The 20914-nt window shown below is 42.2% G+C and overlaps 1 protein-coding gene across 1 annotated transcript in view; it reads left to right on the top strand.

Annotated features, from left to right (window-relative positions):
- The first annotated feature begins 6717 nt into the window (after positions 1-6717).
- LOC127633282 (11-beta-hydroxysteroid dehydrogenase type 2-like) overlaps positions 6718-20914 on the top strand; it is a 23782-nt gene continuing 9585 nt past the window's right edge. The window contains exon 1 of the mRNA XM_052112318.1: positions 6718-7233. Within this exon, the coding sequence (XP_051968278.1) occupies positions 6960-7233 (274 nt within the window). The 5' untranslated portion in view covers positions 6718-6959. The remainder of the gene's footprint in view (positions 7234-20914) is intronic.

Raw genomic sequence — 20914 nt, 5'->3', positions numbered from 1 at the left:
CAACTCTCTTCACTACTTTTGGTGCCCTTCCACAGACATTACATCAAGAAAATGGAGCTCACACATGCACATATACCCAACAACACTTACTGCTTTGGCCTCTGGGGGCAGTGTTACGAATTTCGGTAAGCATAGACTTTTAACAAAAGAACATTTTTTAAATACATTTTAACTAAAGAAAAGTAAATCTACTATTTTCCATTTAAATATGAGATAATCTGTGCTTTTACATTTCATAAAAGTCCCTATCAAGGCAAGTCAATTCACTCAGCGACCATCTTTTGAAAGCTCCCAGGCAGGCTGGGCAACTTTTTCTATGTTAACAAGTAGCATGTTAACAAACTACATGATATGGGAATATCTGAAATCTCAAAAATGGATGGTCAAGATTACTATCAAATAATATATTTAAAGTCAGCAGTAAAATCTGACAACAATGTCAGTGGCATAAATTTAACTAAAAATTATATTTTTCAGGCTGGTTCAGCTAATGTGCATGTGTGTTCTCTCATTGGCCATTTGTTACAAAGTTCCATCAATTTTATAGCTAAACCAAGCATCATATAGGGAAGTAGGGCTTCCAGGCAGGACACAAACACATTGATTGAAAGCCAAATGTCCAATAGGAAATCAGATCATTTGCACCTTGATTTGAAAGGTAGAGGTATCTGTCTTAGATCCCATTAAAGCACAGCTTCAATGGGGCTTGATAGGCCATGCGTCCACAGATTTCTATTTCACATTGAAAAAATTGGATTGTGTTTCTACAGAGCAATAGTGATGTATGATATTTGAAACTTTCATTTGCTAAAATAAATATGTGATTTATATAGATTATTATATACACTTGATTAATTTGTACATATATTAAACTTGTCATTGGTGAATTTCTTTTGAAACACATGCTTCCTGTGTAGTCTCAAAGCAATCGCCACTGTTTTGAATGTCCAACAATGAATGCCTTTTGCCTGCATAATGGTGTAGTTTTAGCATCTACCAATAGTAATGGCCAGTAACTTCGCTACAAACAGAGAACAATTTGGTACATTTCTTAATAGCGAGGTGGTAGCTTTGCTAGCTTTTAAATTAAGTAGATTTTCATTAGTGAAGCTAATTTATTGATTAGGTAGCGGCATAGCTTTAGCAAAAGCTACACCAATACATTATGCAGTGTACCCAGTGGCGATTTTGAATCAGAACTAAAGATGTCTGATTCACAAATTAATCATTCATTTGAGTCAGTTCTTTACAATGAATTGGTCACACGCAGGGCTTGAGTTGAGGGGAGATGCGAGGGGATGGCATCACCCTTGTTGCAAGAAATACCAAAAAGCATCCCTCTTGTAAATCCACCATCCCCCCTTACCATCCCCTTTAGATTAATTGTGCCATGTACTTAGAACTAATCATGCAAGTAAAATATTTATTTTCTACATTTGATAAAAAACAGACTTTAAATAATGGTGATTTACTGGTCAGAATTAGATTTCGTCATGCCAGATTTCTATAGGTGAAATCTCTCAAATCTTGTCATTTGTACAGTTGTGATGGGTGATGCTTTAGACACACAATCTGGCAAACTTGAGCATGCAAGCTCTCTCTCTTCTGCGAAAAGGCACCAGTTTTCTGAAAATACTGGCAGGTGTGTTGGAGTTTAACGATGGATTGATTTGTCCTTCCTAGTGTTCACATGAAAGTAATGCCACTGAAGGTAATGCAAGTTCTCACACACTTTCAAAAATGGCCAAGGGAATAGTAAAAGGAAATCTTTTGTCTTTCTTTAAAAGGGAGAGAGAGAAAACAGAATGTAAGATATTGCCATGAAAAGTGTTCAGTTTACATGTTATTAACTCTTTTGGGGTTTCACCCATAAAACGATTTTGTGTGTAGAACAACTGTTAAACCACTGTAGAGCGGAGGAGGGCGGGACCGGGCTGGAACAACGCACGCCCGGTCTCCAATCAGCCTGATGGGGCGTGCGAGGGATGAAGGCGGGCGGTGACAATGGTTCGAGGGAGAGAGAGAATGACATGGAGCTGCTCTGTGTTTATGTTTGTGTGTTTTTCATTCAGTTTGTTATTAAAACTATTATTTATATTTCCAAGCCGGTTCTCGCCTCCTCCTTGCCCATTAACCGCTTTGCAACCACTGTTTAAGCGTCCTTCATAGAAACAGCCCAAAATTCCTTTATATTAGTTTGGTTATTGGAATAGAAAAAATGTGTGTCTGTGACAGTGGGCGAGCGATCTAGAATTTTTTAAATGGGGATTCTTTTCACAAAAGTCAATCATAAAATACAATAAAAGAGAGTAACAGGTGCATATTATGGCCATGTTTCCTTAGAGTCATTGAAGTGACACACATTTTTGTACAGATCTATTAAATAAAAAATACATTAAAAAATGCAATTCATGCAAACCATTTACTTGAATAGACCTCTTTGAAGAGCACATTTTCATATTTTCAAGTCGTATTGATATTTTTTCAAGGGCTTAAAGTAAAAAAATCTAATGTGGTGTCCAGAGACAGTAAAAAAAAATTCTTAGAAAATTAAAAGTTGAAAAGTTGTTTATACTCTCATGTAGACAAGGTGCAAAGAAAGTACTATTATATTTCTTAATTGATGGTTATTGACAATTTAAAAGTTTTAACAATTTTTTGTTTATAATGCTATAAAGGCATTTGACAACACAATCCCCTTTAAAAATTTATAACAAATCGACCGCTGGTCACACGTGATAGCAAAGCGGTCTGATTTGGTTAGTTGTTCAAACTGAATGTCTCAGAGTATTAATTTACATGTTTATTTTTACTTGCACATACATTTTATCTTACACCATACTTTAGATTTGTTAACTGCATTGCACTATAGCGTACTGTACTATACTGTACCATGGCTTTAAAAAAAACATCATGTAAATAAGTCTTTTAGGTGATTTGTCTATGACAGTTTGCTCTGTGCATGTAGTTGAAAAAATAAAATGATGTAGCTGGAATTTAGCAAGCTATTTTTGGTGTGTATCTTGTAATGTAACTTGCTACTTTCTCTGAAGCGTAGCTTTCAGCAAACAAATTGTTAGCTCGGCAGCCATCTTTGCAACACTCCCGGGCAGCTATGTTATGTAAACAAGTGGCATCCAAGTGCTGCTCTGATCTACTTGAATGGGGAAAGATCAAAATCTCCAAAACGGTTGCTCAAGATTACGATCAAAGAACATTTTTAAATCAGCAGTAAAATCTGAAAACACTGGTCAGATTACCTAAAATTAACCTTTTTTAACCCTTCTTGTATAGCAAATGCACATGTGTATTCTGTAGTTGACTGACAGGCGATGTCTGTCTAAAAGGTGATTGGCTCTTTTACCTTTCAAGTGGACTTCCTTTCTAATTGTGCTTACCATTGGGCATTCCAATTTCTCCCGCATATATTAATAGAAAGTGACCTATCTCTACTAAATCATCTCTGTTTCAGTTTAGCTCAACTAATTTTTCTGTTGAGCTGTTGGTAGTTTAGCTAGCAAAATTTTTTGAGTAGTTTGTTCAACACTGTCAACCAGCAGAAGTGACCTGTGACACTTCAGAATTTAGCAGCCAAACAGGAAAATTTACCCGCATTTGGCACTTGGCGGGAGTTCATTTCTGACCCTTCTCACAATATAATGTGCTCATTTACATGCACACAAATACTATGGTAAAATCAGCTTATTCTATTTATCAGAAAAATTCCTTAAACGTAAGAAAACCTTATTTTCACTAAAGACATGAAATCATCAGATGATTCTTTTGACGTCAAAACGTAAACAGTCATGCATAACATGACATAAATGAAAGCCATTTAAGGCCTTTACATTACCACAAATGTTGTTGGCTTATTGAGAATAACTATGGTGTTGGTGCAAACAAAAGATTGCATTTGTAATTGCGCTCACTTAGGACCAAGGGTGGATCTAGGGGTAGGCTACTGGGGCTTAAGCCCCGAATGTCTTCAGTGTGGACACAAAATGTTTTTATCATCTTGTAGTGATGTCACAATATACAGTATATTAATGACACCTTTCTACAGTATCAATAATACCATTTACCAACTCAGTCTAGTACCCACACACTGTACGAGACTGCAGCTGTGTGTTAAAAGTCAAAATGTCTGTCTGTGTTGAGTTGGTCCATCCAGACGCAGTAAGTACCAAATATTTATATACATAACCCTGAAAACATTGAGTAATATGTGTAGATGTGCTCAAGGTATTTGCAACCTTTAAGTCACAAGCCAGGACATTTGCGTTTTTGCTAAATTCTGTTTTTAAGACACAATGCCACAACCTCACAAACTTTGTTAAATCTAGCAAATTAATTTTTCTCATAAGCACCTATTTTAGCTTATTTACAGCCTGCTATCTTCTAAACTATTTTAAAACAACCACCGCATCAATAATAGGCTTCAAAACTATCTATTGTACACAATACGAGTTGACCAGTGGAAAGTCACAAGGGACATAAATAGTGTTAGTAAAATTTTAAAAAAGAGTTCCAAAGTGGCCAAATAGTCACTGGCTAAATTGAAGCTGCATCAGTCACAAGAAATCAATTGGAACAGTCCTAAGTGTAAAAGTGCCACAAAATTGCCAACAAGTACAAAAGGGCACTCTGAAATCAAAAACAAAACCAGCTAAACCAGGTGGGGTGTCCATAATTTAATGGGCAGCCATCTTGCTGGTGTCTTTGAGTTCAATTATTGCTCTGCATGGTTGTATAATGGTCAATGATTATTAGTCCATAGTAAAGACTCTATTGAAGGGCTTGTTCCTTGTTTAAACCCTCATGTGGTGTTTGGGTCATTTTTGACCAATTTTGATTTTATTTCAATTATAAAAATTGTATCTTTTATCTGAGTGGTACAAGACTTTGTGACTATTCCTCCACTAGCTATCTAAACACACACACACACACACACACACACACACACACACACACACACACACACACACACACACACACACACACAAATCTGGACTTGGTTGGACATTGGAAATGAATGCATTTTATGATTATTTGTCCAAAGAAAAATCATTAAATGAGACACAATGCAAAACACAACCATACATAAATGAGGTGTGAGACAATACAATTAGCCCAATGCAGAAAATGCACACACACACAAACTATTAGTGATAGTTAGTGACAAAGATTAGATATCAGTCATTGACTCCCATTGTTTTCATATCAGGCTAATTATATTTTCTCTTCACATAAACCTAACCCTAACCATCACACAAACTTGTGCACATCACTAGATTTGAAGATCAACCCCATCTGACCCATTTCAGAACTTTTTTATTTATTGATTTTTTACTGATGAGAACATTTGGCCCTCAAAAGTGAAGAAAAACCTGCCTATATATACCAAACATACCACACTGTTTTTTATTCCCGCATATGGCAAAGATATTATATATTATATAGATAATTAATGTGGCTTTTTGTTATTTTGTCCAGGCCTGTGAAAACACAAACATACCAATAACCACAAACAGATGCATCTTGAAAAACTCTGTCTAAAAACCTAGCAATTTTGTTTTTTCTCATGCGGTTAAGCAAAATTTAAACACTTCCATTTATTAATTAGATTTTTATTAGATCGGTTCTCTCTGAAATATATAATCTTTTGTGAAGCAAGCAATTCAATTAGGAGTGTCCTCAGGCTAGAACATTGTCTGCTTTCACTGTAGTCCTCTTAACAGTCACTGTTGGACAGCTCTCTATCGCCCCCCATGGACCTACTTTGACTGAACATCACTCTTCATCATTTCTTTTTATCTCAAATAATGTATGTAAATGCATATAGCATTTTTAGACTTTTTTTTTACCCCTTCTCACTATTAACAGTATTTTCCGTTATGAAACATACAGAATTACCCACATGTAATGTAAATGTAAATTATTATAAAGTTACAAAATACTGTCATTCTGTACATATAAATGTTTTTTTAAAATGTCTCCTGTCTGAAAAGACTGAACCCATCAAAATTAGAAATGTAAGTCCACATGCTAAAGACTTACAGTGTGAGGATAAGGTCATGTGATGACCATAAGAAAACTGTGAGAAAAGTTTGACACAGGACTACACAGTGGAGGTATGGATAAATGGCAACATGTTGTGTGGCCTCCAGAGTTCATCATACCACTCCCCAACCCCCCTCTACCCCAGGCCAGGGAACATAGTGTTCAGCACAGCAAGGTATAGGAAGTATTGTCTTGTTTTCAGATAAATCTAACAAAGTTTAGTAACATTTAATCTTATAACAAGAAGAAAAAAAGAAAAACAAATGTTGTCAATAGGGTAAGTTTATTTTTCTTATCCCCTTGGCAAATAAATATATATATATAAATTAAAAAAAATCTTGTTTTAAGCATTAAACTTGCTACATTTTGTAATTTTAAGTGATTTTTTTTTTCCCCATGGATGTTTAGACTTATGTTACACATCTAAAGACAGATTTCAAATTTGTGTTAAAAAAAATGTGTGGAAATAAAACAGAAAAGAACAGAAAAAAGAAAGACAGAACTAGGTTAATGAGGAAACAAGGGGCAGCAGAAGCTGAACTTGAAATTTGCAGCAGAGCTTTGGCGATTGGGCTTTGATTACATCTGCTTGAACATAGTCCCTCCCCTTTCCAGCAGAGTACACTATATACACGCACGCAGTCAGATGGATCTGTTCACTAACTCCTACTTTGAGTTGGAACGCGTGAGGTGTGTGTATTCTCTGATTGTAGGGCACTGAGTAGACACATGGTTGCTCATTTGTAAGTGAGATCCCACTTGAGAGAGTCAGTGACAAAGAAATAAAGAGAGAGAGGGGCAAAACAAGAGGAAAAGTTGCCAGCACCAGTACAAGAGAGAAAGAAATAAAGAAAAAAAGAAACAGGGAGAGACTATAAAGCATTTCCACCTCCAGTACAATGGAAGACTGTGCTGTGACCTTCTGGATTTACATCGGAGTCATGTCCATCTTTGTTGGTGGAGCAGTGAAGAAGTTTCTGGCATCCCATATGGGTGCCATGCCCTCGGTGGTGGCATGGCTGGGTGCCACTCTGCTCCTGGAGAGACTGTGTGCCTTGTGCATGCCCGCTGTACTAGCAAGGTTGTTCCTCTGTGTCTCCTGCTGGCTGTACTTTTCATGGGCCACCCCCAAACCATCCCTGCCAGTGGAGGGCAAGGCAGTCTTCATCACAGGTAAGAACCGAGAGAAAAGGAAGAACAAAGAGCAAATTAAATGATAGAGGAGAAAGAATAGTTTAGACTGTGTTTATAGATTATAGCTGACAGACTTCCTCCTTATTAGATGAGTTATATTCATTGCTTAATGTTTTGTTCTTTTCTAATGTGGCTGACTCAAGAGAATAATTATAGGTATTGACCTAAAATGCATGTGAATTGACAAGCAGTGAATGTAGAAACAGCTGAGAAATCTAGGTCATGCCGATTGGATTTCGTTTGTCTAAAATTGACACAATCATATAATTGACATTTTAATGAATCAGTAACTTTCATAGGTGAAATGAGAACTTGTTCACCCTGTAGAAGAAACCAATTTGTAGACACCCTATTACACCTTGTCATTACATGTTGCATTTTTTGTTATAATTTACTTTTGAATGGGAAGTCCAACAATAATTACTTGCTCAGTTAGATACATGTCTACCCACTTTCTTTTTTTTATTTTTATTTTTTTTATATATTTGAACCTAAACAGATCCCATATTTTATGAAATGTAGAACACATTGTACAAACAAAATCTTAATAGCCTTTTTGTATTCAGGCTATGCCAAGTTTTATGGTCATTTTGTAGATTATGCTTATGCTTTTGTCTCTCTTTCCTTCTAAGTTGTTGTCTATAAATCTTTATTGTGCCTGCAAGTTGAAGAAGAAAGTGCTTTAAGATGATTTACCTGTTTCTTAATTGGCTACACTAATCTGATTCTAAGTCAAATTAACTTATGCAACACATGTACGATATCAAATCAGAGGCCTGCCATCTATACACATTAAAGTTTTATGCTGGCCTTGTACATTTGCACCTTTATGCATTGTGTGCACTGTTAACTATGCACGTTGGAGACTTCTTTGGTTGCAGTGTGTTACTACTGTACTACTGGACCATTCTGTCCAGTCACCAACCATCAAAACATGAAAGCCGCATGAAAATGGCTTTTTCACCATAATAGGTTTCAGGAATTAAATGACCCCTTTTCTCTATGCGTGTGAGCATGCACATTTTTGTGTGTGTGGTGTGTGTGCCTGTGTGAAATGTTCAATCAGCAGCTTTTGGCTGGGTTTCCCGAAGCACGAAGTAGAACGTTAGCAGCATTTAAGTAGTACTTAATCTCTAAGGCACGTTTCCCAAAAGCATCATTAGCTAGTTTTTAAAAATGTTTGTAAATTAACTAAAGCTTTTAACTGAAGCTTTGAAGTCCATTAAGTGCCATTTAAACATATATTTCTGTCATCTTTCACAGTTTATCAAAGACAATGGTACATTTAACAAATTGTATTAATATATTTTGATAATTGGAAAGCCATTGTAAACTATTTCAGAATATAAAAAAAAAAATCGCTATGAAATCAATAGGCAGTCTCTGCAGTCTGCGCATGCGATGTGATAGGTCAAAATGATGATAATACACTAAAGTAATACACTATCACGTTGTATTAGCATTCTTTGATAAGCATAATTGTAATGACAATAGAAAGATAACAGGTTCTTATTAAACAGATTATTTAAGAGGACATATTTGAGTAATGTGACCATGCAGTTTAAAACTTAAATAAATATGCCTTAATAAATCATTAAAATATGGTTAAAATTTGGAGGAGACTAGAGTGAGAGTGTGCAATGAGTGATTTCCACTCTCTCTCTCTCTCTTTCTCTCTCTCTCTCTCTCTTTCTCTCTCTCTTCGTCCTCCTCCTCTTCTTTCTTCCTCCAATGACTAGTTCAAATCGGATTACCTATCGTCTTTTTAACAAGGCAGTAATAAATTGCATGATGCATAATGGCAGTAAGGCTACAAGTACACTGTACCTTGAACTCTAACCAGATGATCTATTAATATTTAGGCAGGTCTATGAGTGGTGCAATACTGATGCCCGTCAATTGAATCCTGTTCTGTGTACATTTGTTTAGTTTCCTGCCAACAAACTTTAGGCTACATGAGAGCCCCTTATGATTCACATAGCGTATATTCACAATACATGCATTTATTGCTTCACTTTCATTAATCTCTATGATTGAGCATCAATACACCTGAAACTCTGTCTGACTAAAGCCATAATTATTTATTTAATTAAATTCTGTAATAGGTAATACATTTCGGCCCCTCAACAAGGTTGCAAACAACTTCCATGTTTGTCAGTATTTCCACCTTATTTTCATTTTTAGAAGACAAATTACTGAAAATACTGGTCAAAGTGTTCAGCACCTTTGGACTGGACAGCTCCCATAATTAAGAACTTATGTTCTACTTTATAATGAGCGATCTAAGTGCTGGTTTGGTAACCAGGTGTTACTCAATCATAAAATAACAAGCAACGTTAGTTAAGATGATCGTTAAAGCTCAAGTTGCAACGTTATCGTGAAACCCAGCCCTTAAAAACAATTTAACAACACTGTGGCCATACTAATTCAGACCTTGTGGAATAAAGGCAATTATGTGTTGATTTATTTGACTTTTAAGCAGTTTTGGAAGCCCTGTATGTAAGATGTTTCCTAAGCTCCTTGTAGCCATGTACCTCATTTGAACACAAATTTTTCTGTAATATTCTTTAGCGTGTTTTTAGCCCCTAAAGCTTAAAGGAGCACTAAACACTTCAAAAGAAATGCTTGGATACAAATTATTTGGCATTTTATACAGCTGTAAGGTAAAGAGCAAAACCTGCAATAATCTGAAAACCTGGGGAGTAGACACACACATCCACATATTATTCAACATTGCATTTGGAATTAAAATGTTCGTTTGTAAGTGGACTTTGGGTATATTTTTGTTCAAAGCCTTTAAGTTGAACCATTAAGCTTTTTTCCCAAACATTTTTGTTGATAGCTGAAGTTAAGTTACTTGTTTGTGCCAGTTAATTTTTGACTTCAGAAATGTCAGGTTCTCTTACGAGAGGTTCTCTCGTATTGCGTAAGCTAGCTTACGCTACGGGAAAGATTCATCTTTTCTGAGATATTGAAGCCAAAAAATTATCCTTAATTTTTGTATCCATTGTCAACGCAGTGCGGCAGCTGCAGACCTTGAGCGGGCTAGCTAGCGAGCTCATAGGTTGCTCTGCGGCAACTGCTGCAGCCTATAGACGAGCTTGGGCGAACTCGCATCCAATGAGAGGCGTCCGCGCGCTCACTGCAACAAAGCCCGCCAAAATGGGCGTGACTAGAGTGCATATAAGCGTAGTTCGTAGGCTGGAACCCTGATTTTCATCTCTTCAGCAAAGCTCTTCGCATCTCTGAACTGGAAGCCGCGTCGCCGTTCGAGGGGCATCAAGCAAGCGTGGACAGCGCTCGAAGAAGCCGGCCGTCTTCGCCACCTTCAGCCGTCCTGCGAGCTACGCCATCCGGCGACGTATCCTTTTAAAGCAAGCTAGTTCTTATGAACTTCACAAAAGAGTACTGAGCGTCTTTTTAAAGATGCCTCGCTCCACTTGCGCCTCATGCCGCGCCCCTCTCAGCACCGGAGACCGCCACGTCATCTGCGCTCTCTGCCTGGGACTGGGGCATGCAGAGCTCGCCCTCGCTGAAGGCGGATGCGATCTCTGCGAGGAGCTTCGATGTCGACCCTGCGGGCTCGACTCGAGCGCTCAGGACCGAGCCGCGCGCCGCCTTCCATTCAGCCGCGCAGTAAAAGCGCCGCTCTCAAAGGCTGCCGGAACCAGTGGTAGAAGCGATTGCCTCGCCGGAGCCCCTCCCTCGAGCATCGCCTTCACCCTCCCCGCCCACCCGGGACGCGCATTTGCCGCCGAGCGGCTGCTCTGCTGCCATCTCGGACGAAGAAGCAGAGGATAAGGGCTGTTCCATCATGGCTTCGGACAGCGAGGAGTGGTCAGGTTCACACGCCTCCTCCTCGGCCCAGGAATCCAGCAGGAACCGCGCCGGAGTCGAAGGGGAACTAACGCGCCTCCTCACACAGGCCGTCGACCGCCTCGGGCTCGAGTGGTCACCGCCCCCTGAGCAGGCTCCCAACAGACTCCACGCCGCACCTTTGCCCGCCCTCCGCGAGATGGCGGTCTAAGCTGGTGCTCCCGTCTAAGGCCTGCAGAACTACTTCCGCCTGTGTTGGCCGTGCCTATACCGCCGCCGGCCAAGCCACATCTGCTCTGCATTCCATGGCCGTCTTACAGACAGAGGCTGTTTCAGATCTGACTAGCCGACTTGGGAGAAGCTGAACGCACTACGCGCCGCTCTCTCTGTCCGGTCTCTTCGGTGCCGCGGTGAGTGGCATTGTTGACCGTTTCTCGAAGCCCAAGCCATGAATCTCTTTCTGCCTCGTCGCGCTAGCTCCTCTGCAGGCCGCCCACGTGACCAGCCTCCTGCACGAGCCACTTCACAGCGCCCAGCTCAACAAGCCAGACTTCTCAGCGTCGACAGGGCGGCCGCCCTCGATCGCGCTCAGACCGCCGCCCCCCTGCAGGCCTCGGCCTAAGATTGTACTGAAACCTGAGCAACCGAAGTCCTCCTAGCGTTGTTGAGAAAACGACGGCTCAGTCCCGCCACGTCCGGACCACCGTCAAAGCTTCGCCCCCTGTCAGTCCCCTTCTCTCAGGCTACTGCAGTGGTGGATTCAGCAGCCAACAAGCCGGTGATACTACCCGTTTGCCTGCACTCAAATGCCGTTTTCACGGCGACCCAAAGAAATCTTGTAAAGAGTAAACATGCCTTATGTGTAGAAAATGTGCCCACAATCCAGTGCTCACCCCTACACACAAGCATTACACATCCCGTGTCCCTATCAGAGCACACTCACATAAGCGGTTACGACCCGCTCGAGTGTTAGAGTTAATAACGCGCCCACGAGCCCGTCGTGCGCCCTCCTCTGCCCGCTCTGTCACACGGCCAGCTGTATGTAAGTCCCGTACGCCCCCTGTCAGTCCCCTTCTCTCAGGCTACTGCAGTGGTGGATTCAGCAGCCAACAAGCCGGTGATATTACCCGCTTGCCTGCACTCAAACGCCGTTTCCACGGCGACCCATAATAAAGCCTTATGTGTAGAAAATGTGCCCACACTTCAGTGTTCACCCCTACACACAAGCATTACACGTCCCGTGTCCCTATCAGAGCACACTCACATAAAGCGGTTACGACCCGCTCGAGTGTTAGGGTTAATAAACGCACCCACAAATCCGTGCGCGCGCCCATTCTTTGGCCGCTCTGTCACACGACCAGCCTTATGTGTAGAAAATGTGCCCACAATCTAGTGTTCACCTCTACACACAAGCATTACACGTTCCGTGTCCCCATCAGAGCACACTCAAAAGCGGTTACGAACCACTCGAGTGTTAGAGTCAATAAATGCGCTCACGAATACGTGCGCGCGCCCATTCTCTGCCCGCTCTGTCACACGGCCAGCAAACACTTCTCTGTATGTAAGTCCCGTGCCCGTGGCTATGCTTGCGCATCACTTAACAGACGTGACTCTTTCCCCATTCACCTCAATCGGAAGTCACTCACAGAACAGCCTGTCCATGCTGTCTGCGAGCAGTCCAGCATAAGCACAGTAAGCGCGCTCACACATTCTGTTCAGCGCGCTGTGTGCGGCAATCAGAGCGATTTGGTCATTCACCCTCTAACATTACGCTTCAAAGCGTGGGAAGATATTCCAGGGATATCTGAATGGGTGTTAAGCACAATAAAACAGGGCTATTTGCTACAGTTCGATCGCCGTCCTCCTTGCTTCAGAGCGCGGCTCGAAACTACTTTGAACACGGAAGCAGCGTGCATGCTTCGTTCAGAAATAGCAAACCTTCTGTGCAAAAGGGCCATAGAGAGAGTGCCGCCTCCCCTGAGCGAGTAGGGTTTTACAGCCGTTATTTTCTTGTCCCCAAGAAAGATGGCGGCCTCAGACCAATATTAGATCTCAGGGTTTTGAACAAAGCGCTTGCAAAAAGACCGTTCAAAATGCTTACAACCAGCAAACTCCTCGCGCATGTGCGCCAGGGGGACTGGTTTATTTCTCTCGATCTGAAAAATGCATACTTTCAGATTCAGATAAATCCCTGTCACAGGCCATTCTTGAGATTCGCCTTCGACGGCCAGGTTTATCAATACACCGTCCTTCCGTTCGGCCTGTCCTTAGCACCCCGTACTTTCACGAAGTGCATGGACGCGGCACTCGCACCCCTGCGGAGTCAGGGTTTGCGAATTCTGAACTATTTGGACGATTGGCTGATTTTGGCACAATCACATACGGAGCTTCTGTCTCACAGGACAGTTCTCCTCAGTCATCTGAACAGTTTGGGCCTTGCAGTCAACTGGACCAAGAGCTCACTACAGCCCAGTCAGGCAATTTCCTTCCTTGGAATAGAACTAGACTCAGTGGCAATGACGGCTCGCTTATCTACACAGCTGCGCGCCGTGTGCAGCGACTAGCCGCGTCATTTCAGATGAACAGCCTCACACCTCTGAAGAAATTTCAGAGAGTGCTAGGCTACATGGCCTCAGCCGCAGCAGTACTTCAGCTGGGTTTACTGCACATGCGCCCGCTTCAGCATTGGCTAAACACCCGGCGTCTCGCCGGGCTTGGGCCACAGGCCGCCAGACCATCAAGGTGACTCAGACCTGTATTTCAGCTCTGCAGCCCTGGACAGTGGCCGAATGGTATCAGCGGGGAGTGACAATGGGAGCTGTATCTCGCCGAAAAGTCATCTCGACAGACGCGTCCAACACGGGTTGGGGCGCGGTCTGCGAGGGCTCTCCGGTTTTCGGCCTATGGTCAGTTCAGGAAAAGCTCCTTCACATAAATTGTCTGGAAATGATAGCGGTCGAGTACGCGCTCGTGCGCTTTCTCCCGGTCATTCAGGGTCACCACGTCCTGGTCCGTTCAGACAACTGATCTGTGGTATCCTACCTAAACCGTCAGGGCGGTGTCAGATCCAGGAACCTCTTCCATCTGACGAAACGCATACTGAGTTGGTCCCAGTGCCACCTGCGCTCGCTGAGGGCGACGCACGTGCCAGGCCACCTGAACGACGGCCCGAACAGACTGTCCAGAGACAATATTCCCCCAGGGGAATGGTCCCTGCATGCTCAAACAGTCCAGACGTTATGGCACCTATTCGGCAGAGCGGAGATAGACCTCTTTGCGTCCAAAGAGAACTCTCACTGCCCAATATTTTTCTCGAAAAGCGAGGACGCGCTGGCCCAGGACTGGCCCAGACGCCCGCTTTACACCTTCCCTCCCGTCTCGCTATTGCCACAGGTAATGCAGAGGATCAGGGAAACGCGTCACTCGGTGCTCCTCATAGCCCCACGTTGGGAGAATCAGACATGGTTCCCGGAGCTTACGCAGCTGTCCCTGACAGCGCCGTGGCCCATCCCAGTGAGAGCAGATTTCCTCTCTCAAGCTCGCGGCACAATCTGGCATCCCCACCCAGAGCGCTGGGCGCTGCATGCGTGGGTGATCAACGACTACCCATCGCTCTGCCAGAAGGAGTAATAAACACCATCATACATGCTAGAGCCCCTTCCACGAGAAGACTCTATGCGTCAAAATGGTCTGTGTTCTCAAAATGGTACACCGACCGAGACCTGGACCCGCGGACATGTGGGGTGTCGTCGCTGCTCGTATTTCTACAAGAGCTGCTGGATAAGGGCAGATCCCCATCCACGCTCAAAGTGTATGTGGCGGCCGTTGCGGCGTTCGCTGAACCCCTGCACGGCCAGTCATGGGGTAAAAACGAGCTTGTCATCCGCTTCCTCAGGGGAGCTAGAAGGATGAACCCCCCCGTGCCCCCCATCGGTTCCTATCTGGGATCTTTCTATAGTTCTCGAAACTATGAAAGCCCCCCCTTTCGAACCACTTCAATCCGTGGATTTGAAATACCTTTCACTCAAAACCGTTTTTCTGACTGCCCTGTCATCAGTCAAACGTGTGGGAGACCTTCACGCGCTGTCTGTCAGCGCTGCGTGTCTTGAGTTTGGACCAAGTGACTCCAAGGTCATTTTAAAGCCTAGACATGGCTATGTTCCCAAGGTGATCGGTACTCCTTTCAGAGCACAGGTCATTTCCCTATCGGCGCTGCCAGCATCCGATAGCGAACGCGACGCCAATCTCCTTTGCCCGGTCAGAGCACTGAGATTGTATACTGCGCGCTCCGCCGCTTTCAGACGCTCTGAGCAGCTTTTCGTCTCGTTCGAGGGCGCACCAAAGGTCTCGCCGCCTCGAAACAGACACTATCTAGATGGATAGTGGACGCTATTGCTGCTGCATAAGCGTCAAAGACCTGCCATGCCCGTTGGGCATTAGGGCTCACTCCACTAGAGGCATGGCATCCTCGTGGGCATGGTCCAGCAGGATTTCCATTCACGACATATGTGTGGCAGCGGGATGGACTTCCCCTCCACCTTTGTCAGATTTTACAATATGGAAGTGCCCGCTCTGCAGGCAAAACTACTAGCGGTTTAATACGCTACAGCTCCCCTGGTGAGCTGCACTGATGGGACACATTCCACACAGACCGGCACCGCCGCTCTGTCATTCCCTTCCCACTATGTGCTTATGTATTACACAATCAATGACCCGCATTCTTGCCGGCCAAATATTATTTCCCCACTCATAAGGGCTCCCGGGTCCCCCTTAATTCCCTGGGGCTCATACAGTGGATGCTTGGCACGCACGGCGTTGACAATGGGTTCCCATAGCGTAAGCTAGCTTACGCAATACGAGAGAACCTCTCGTAAGAGAACGTATCGGTTACCTAACGTAACCTCGGTTCTCACTAGATGAGGGAACGAGTATTGCGTAGCCGGCCGTGCTCGCGCCACGAGTGACTTTTCGCTTCAGTCAATGAAAACCAGGGTTCCAGCCTACGAACTACGCTTATATGCACTCTAGTCACGCCCATTTTGGCGGGCTTTGTTGCAGTGAGCGCGCGGACGCCTCTCATTGGATGCGAGTTTGCCCAAGCTCGTCTATAGGCTGCAGCAGTTGCCGCAGAGCAACCTATGAGCTCGCTAGCTAGCCCGCTCAAGGTCTGCAGCTGCCGCACTGCGTTGACAATGGATACAAAAATTAAGGATAATTTTTTGGCTTCAATATCTCAGAAAAGATGAATCTTTCCCGTAGCGTAAGCTAGCTTACGCAATACTCGTTCCCTCATCTAGAGAGAACCGAGGTTACGTTAGGTAACCGATACGTTTTTCTCCTTGAACTAGTGAGGGATAAATGTTCTAGTGTAAAGTAGCTTTTATGAAAAACAGCAGGCATGTCCATTTCCCTTCAGCTGGTTCACATAACAGGACAAAGGGGTTAAGTTTGATCAGGTACTCCAAGGCAAATTATGAGCATTTGATTGACCTAATTTTCTCAGAAATAACACATATGGGTTCCTTAAATCCCCCAAAGCTGTCTGACGTCTATTGGCATGGTAACCAGCACCCAATTAACCACCATTCTTTGCATATCTTTACAGGGAGAGATAGATAGAGAGAGAGATAGAGAGAGAGAGAGAGAGAGAGAGAGAGAGAGAGAGAGAGAGAGAGAGATCTGTTTTGTGAATTAATGCTTTGGCAATATTGTATGTAAACACAATCATGCCAATAAAGTACTTTTAAATTGAAAAAATTGAGAGAGAGAGTGAGAGAGAGAGACAGAAAGAGAGAGAGAGAGAGAGAGAGAGAGAGAGAGAGTATAAGGTTCTGATGGCACTACTAATTATTTGTTTTCTTTAATTCAAAAGCTATACACTGTGAAATGTCATACTTTTGATAAATATTTTTATTGAACATCAAATTTTCATACATTTACCATCTCAAATTACACTTAGGACAAAAAGAAAAATGTAAAACCTTTAAATCTCGTACAAAGCCAACATAAAGGCAAGGTTAGAGCTTGAATTGCTTTGAGGCAGGGGGTTAAGTTTACAGGATTGGCTGACTCCACATCTTTAAGTCAGCTGAATTCACCCACACCACAAGTCTGGCAAGAGCCAAACTGTACAACAGCCCATAGATCACAAGTACAGCCTGTACATCACCAGCTTTTGAAATTAGTTCTGTAATGTTCACTATGATCAATAGCCATCAGGCAGCAGACTCCTAATTTTATCTCCTAACATCTAAAGGATCTGTTTCTATGAGCTACAAAGAACACTTTTCTTGCTCCGTAATTGAGCCTTCTTTGAAAAACGTTTTTATTGTTATGGACAATTTAAATAAATTGCCCAATAAAAGGAACCACACACATATCCATGTTCTCTCCAAAATATTTTTTCCTGTAAATCTCACCTTTAATCTTTCATAATGTTTGGTAAAACACTGAACAGCTGAAACCAATGTATCTGCTTCTTCCCTTCTCTCTCACTTGATTTCACATTGCCAATAAACCATGATGACAGCACAAAGCTGTGATTAACACCAGGTTCTAGCAGAATGAATGTGTGAACTTCTAGAGTTACATACAATCTCACTCACACAAATTCATCCCACACACACTCTCGTTACTTCATCTGTCCTCGCTAACTTGCCACCAGCAAACAAAAGGTAGAAATCAGCGTCACCCAAGAGGGCTTGTAACACCTTCTCTTTAGTCTGTTTTTTTTTTTTTTTTAACACTCCCCACCAGAACTCTGAAGGTTTGTCAGGCTCAGTCAGTATATAATAAGCTAGATAACTGGCAATTTAGGCCACATCCAAAGTGATACCTTTTCAGTTGAAACCCCATTGATTTTGATATGTTTACCCATCTTATCCACACTAGAGCACAAAAAAGCTCTCTATTACCAGATATTTTGAAAAATAATTAAGTTATGCTGGCTCTACAATAGATTTTTCCAATGATTTTCAGGTGTTAGCTTCATTTTATTTATTTATTTATACATTTTATCCCCATTTCTCCCCAATTTGGAATGGCCAATTTCCAATGCGCTCTAAATCCTTGTGGTAGCATAGTGACTCGCCTTACTCCGGGTGGCAGAGGATGAACCTCAGTTACCCATGGCTTGTTGAGCACGTTACCGTGGAGACGTAGCACGTGTAGAGGCTTCACAATATTCTCCGCGGCATCCACGCACAACTCACCACATGCCCCACCGAGAGCAAGAACCACACATTATAGTGACCACGAGAAGGTTACCCCATGTGACTCTACCCTCCCTAGCAACCGGGCCAATTTGGATGTTTAGGAGACCTGGCTGGAGTCACTCAGCATGTGCTGGATTCGTATTCGCAACTCCAGGGGTGGTAGTCAGCTTGAATACTTGCTGAGCTACCCTACTCAGAGTTTTTTTGCCGGAGGATGTAAGTGATTTTTTTCTGGAGAAAAAATATGGCATCTGGAAAGGGCTTGTGGATGATGCATTTGGAGAAGAATTGTATTGCTCTTTTGAGTAAACACATATGTTTTATGATATATCTCATTTATATCATCATGACAGACTATTAATAGGTGGACCCTTGAGTGGACTATGTCCTGCAGTTACTGATTTTGGAAATGCAGGCAGCATTATACATTAAAATGCATATATGAAATTATATTAAAACACTTCAGGTATTTCCCATCAGGTGCAATATGTGAATGAAGATATTTTATGCTGTTTTGCTACAAAATAAATAAATAAAAAATATTTTTATGTATTTATGTATACATTTATGTAAATATATGTAAGTGATAAAATAATTGCATTTCTATAATTTTCAGGACTCTCTTCACTGGTGTTATGTGTTTCATAATTGTTTCATTATCGCGTTCACGTGTAACAGTCAATGGTGATCTTACTGCGTTTCAATGATTATTAAGTTACACCATAAAAAGAGGGCAAAAGAGCTCAAGTGTGTGTGTGAGTGAGCAAACAAGCAATAGAGAGAGGGAGGGAGGGAGCTGCACTGCTGCTCAAATCTGATCAGCTCCTATTCTGATCAGGTTTTTCAAAATTACACCGAACAGAATGAAACATTTTGGTGTCAATTTATTATATGCATTACTGCAATTACTACAAAAAATTTATTTAATTAATCACATGATTTCAAACGAGATCCCAAAGAATGCATAAATTAGCTTACCAGGGGGTTTACTTTTGCATTCAGGGGTTCTGAGACCACCATAGGCCCCCTGTTATTCACACCATGCACTTACTAGGCAGAGGGAGCATTTTCTGGTTTTGTGTGCAGTTTGCATCAGACAATTAGTGAACAGACTGTGAACATGGTCTGTGGCCATGATGACATGTAAAGCTGAGACTAGCCCAACATTTCTTATTAATGTATGACGTCAATCCGGAAATCTAAATGAGCTACTAAGTACCATATGACATTAGTCCATATGTGTTATGAAGGGCACTGGGATATCTGATCATGCATCATGAGGCCCTCTCATTGTGTTTGCATGCTAAAGGACAAAAGGATGAAGTACAATTAATCCCACATTGGAGGTCTAAAAATACTTGTCCCTTGGTGAGGCAGATGCTTATTTATGTAAACATTACTTTCTATTATTACTGTTCATTGTATCAACTATACCTCTTTTTCACTAAGGCGAAGGTAATTCCACATAACTGCTTTAGTGATCAACACACACAGCCAGTCCTGACTGTCCTTCAGCTCTGTGGGCTGAATCACTGCACTGCAATCCCATGTGTGGGAGGCAAAAGGAGAGAGAGGGTGTGTATGCGTTTGTGTGTGTGAGGAAAATCAGAAGTGTGTCTCTGCTCCTCTCTGGCCAATCAGGTCTTTGGCAGGCCCTTCACTTACCCAATGTCCCTGGAGCAACTCCAGAGTGCAGGTCATTTCAAAGTGGGATGAGATTTGCAAGACCCATGTCTACTAATACCAATATCAATGTTACATAACAGTACATGGTGAGCAGTTAGGGTGGGAGGGGGAAGGTCACATAAAGTTCTACATTCTTGCCATTCCTTGTTGGCCCGGCCAGGTGAAAAGGGTAACTGTCACGGAATGTGTCACGAATGCAGACCCAAATGCAGGAATGAGTGAAAAATACAATATATTTTATTAAAAAAACTGAAATCATAACAGGCAACACAAAATTCATGAGGGAGAGAAAACAAACTAAACATAAACTAGAATAAAGACAACAACTAGGTAACACAAAACTCACGGGGGATAGGAAAACAAATCAAAACAAGAGTAAAGAAAATACATAAATAGGAATGACAGGATGACTACTAACAAAACGATCTGACAAATACAAGAGGGAAGAGGGCACAATATATAGAGGCAAAGCACATGAGGAACAGGTGAAGACAATAAACTTGACAAGGACTAAACATGGAGAGTGATGAGGGTAACAAGGAGAAGGGGGCAGGGAAACACATGGCTAAGACAAACACAGACACAGCCAATTACACATACACATGACAAACACACACAAACAGAAAACTGACAGGGACCAAAGGGTAAACAGAAAAGGATCATGACAGGTAACTAGTTAAGGAATGTTTAAGAGTAGCACTGAGTGGCCAGAGTTCAAAGAGGATTCATCTAATTGATTTCGGAGTTTATAATCATCAATTATCAAAAGTTACATTGTGCTGGTAGGAAAGTGTAAATGTCCAGTTTTCTTAACGTGAAAGGAACGTTTTTAAACTTTATCAGTCTTTTTTCACTCTCAGGATTTATTTATTTATTTTAAATCTAGTGTAAAGGTCACACAAACAATAATGTAATCAGGTCGTTTAATTGAGAATTTTTATTGA

This window comes from Xyrauchen texanus, chromosome 1, assembly GCF_025860055.1.
Source record: "Xyrauchen texanus isolate HMW12.3.18 chromosome 1, RBS_HiC_50CHRs, whole genome shotgun sequence".
NCBI lineage: Eukaryota > Metazoa > Chordata > Actinopteri > Cypriniformes > Catostomidae > Xyrauchen > Xyrauchen texanus.
The sequence above is the reverse complement of the archived record's forward strand: the minus strand, read 5'-3'. Positions and strand labels throughout refer to the sequence as shown.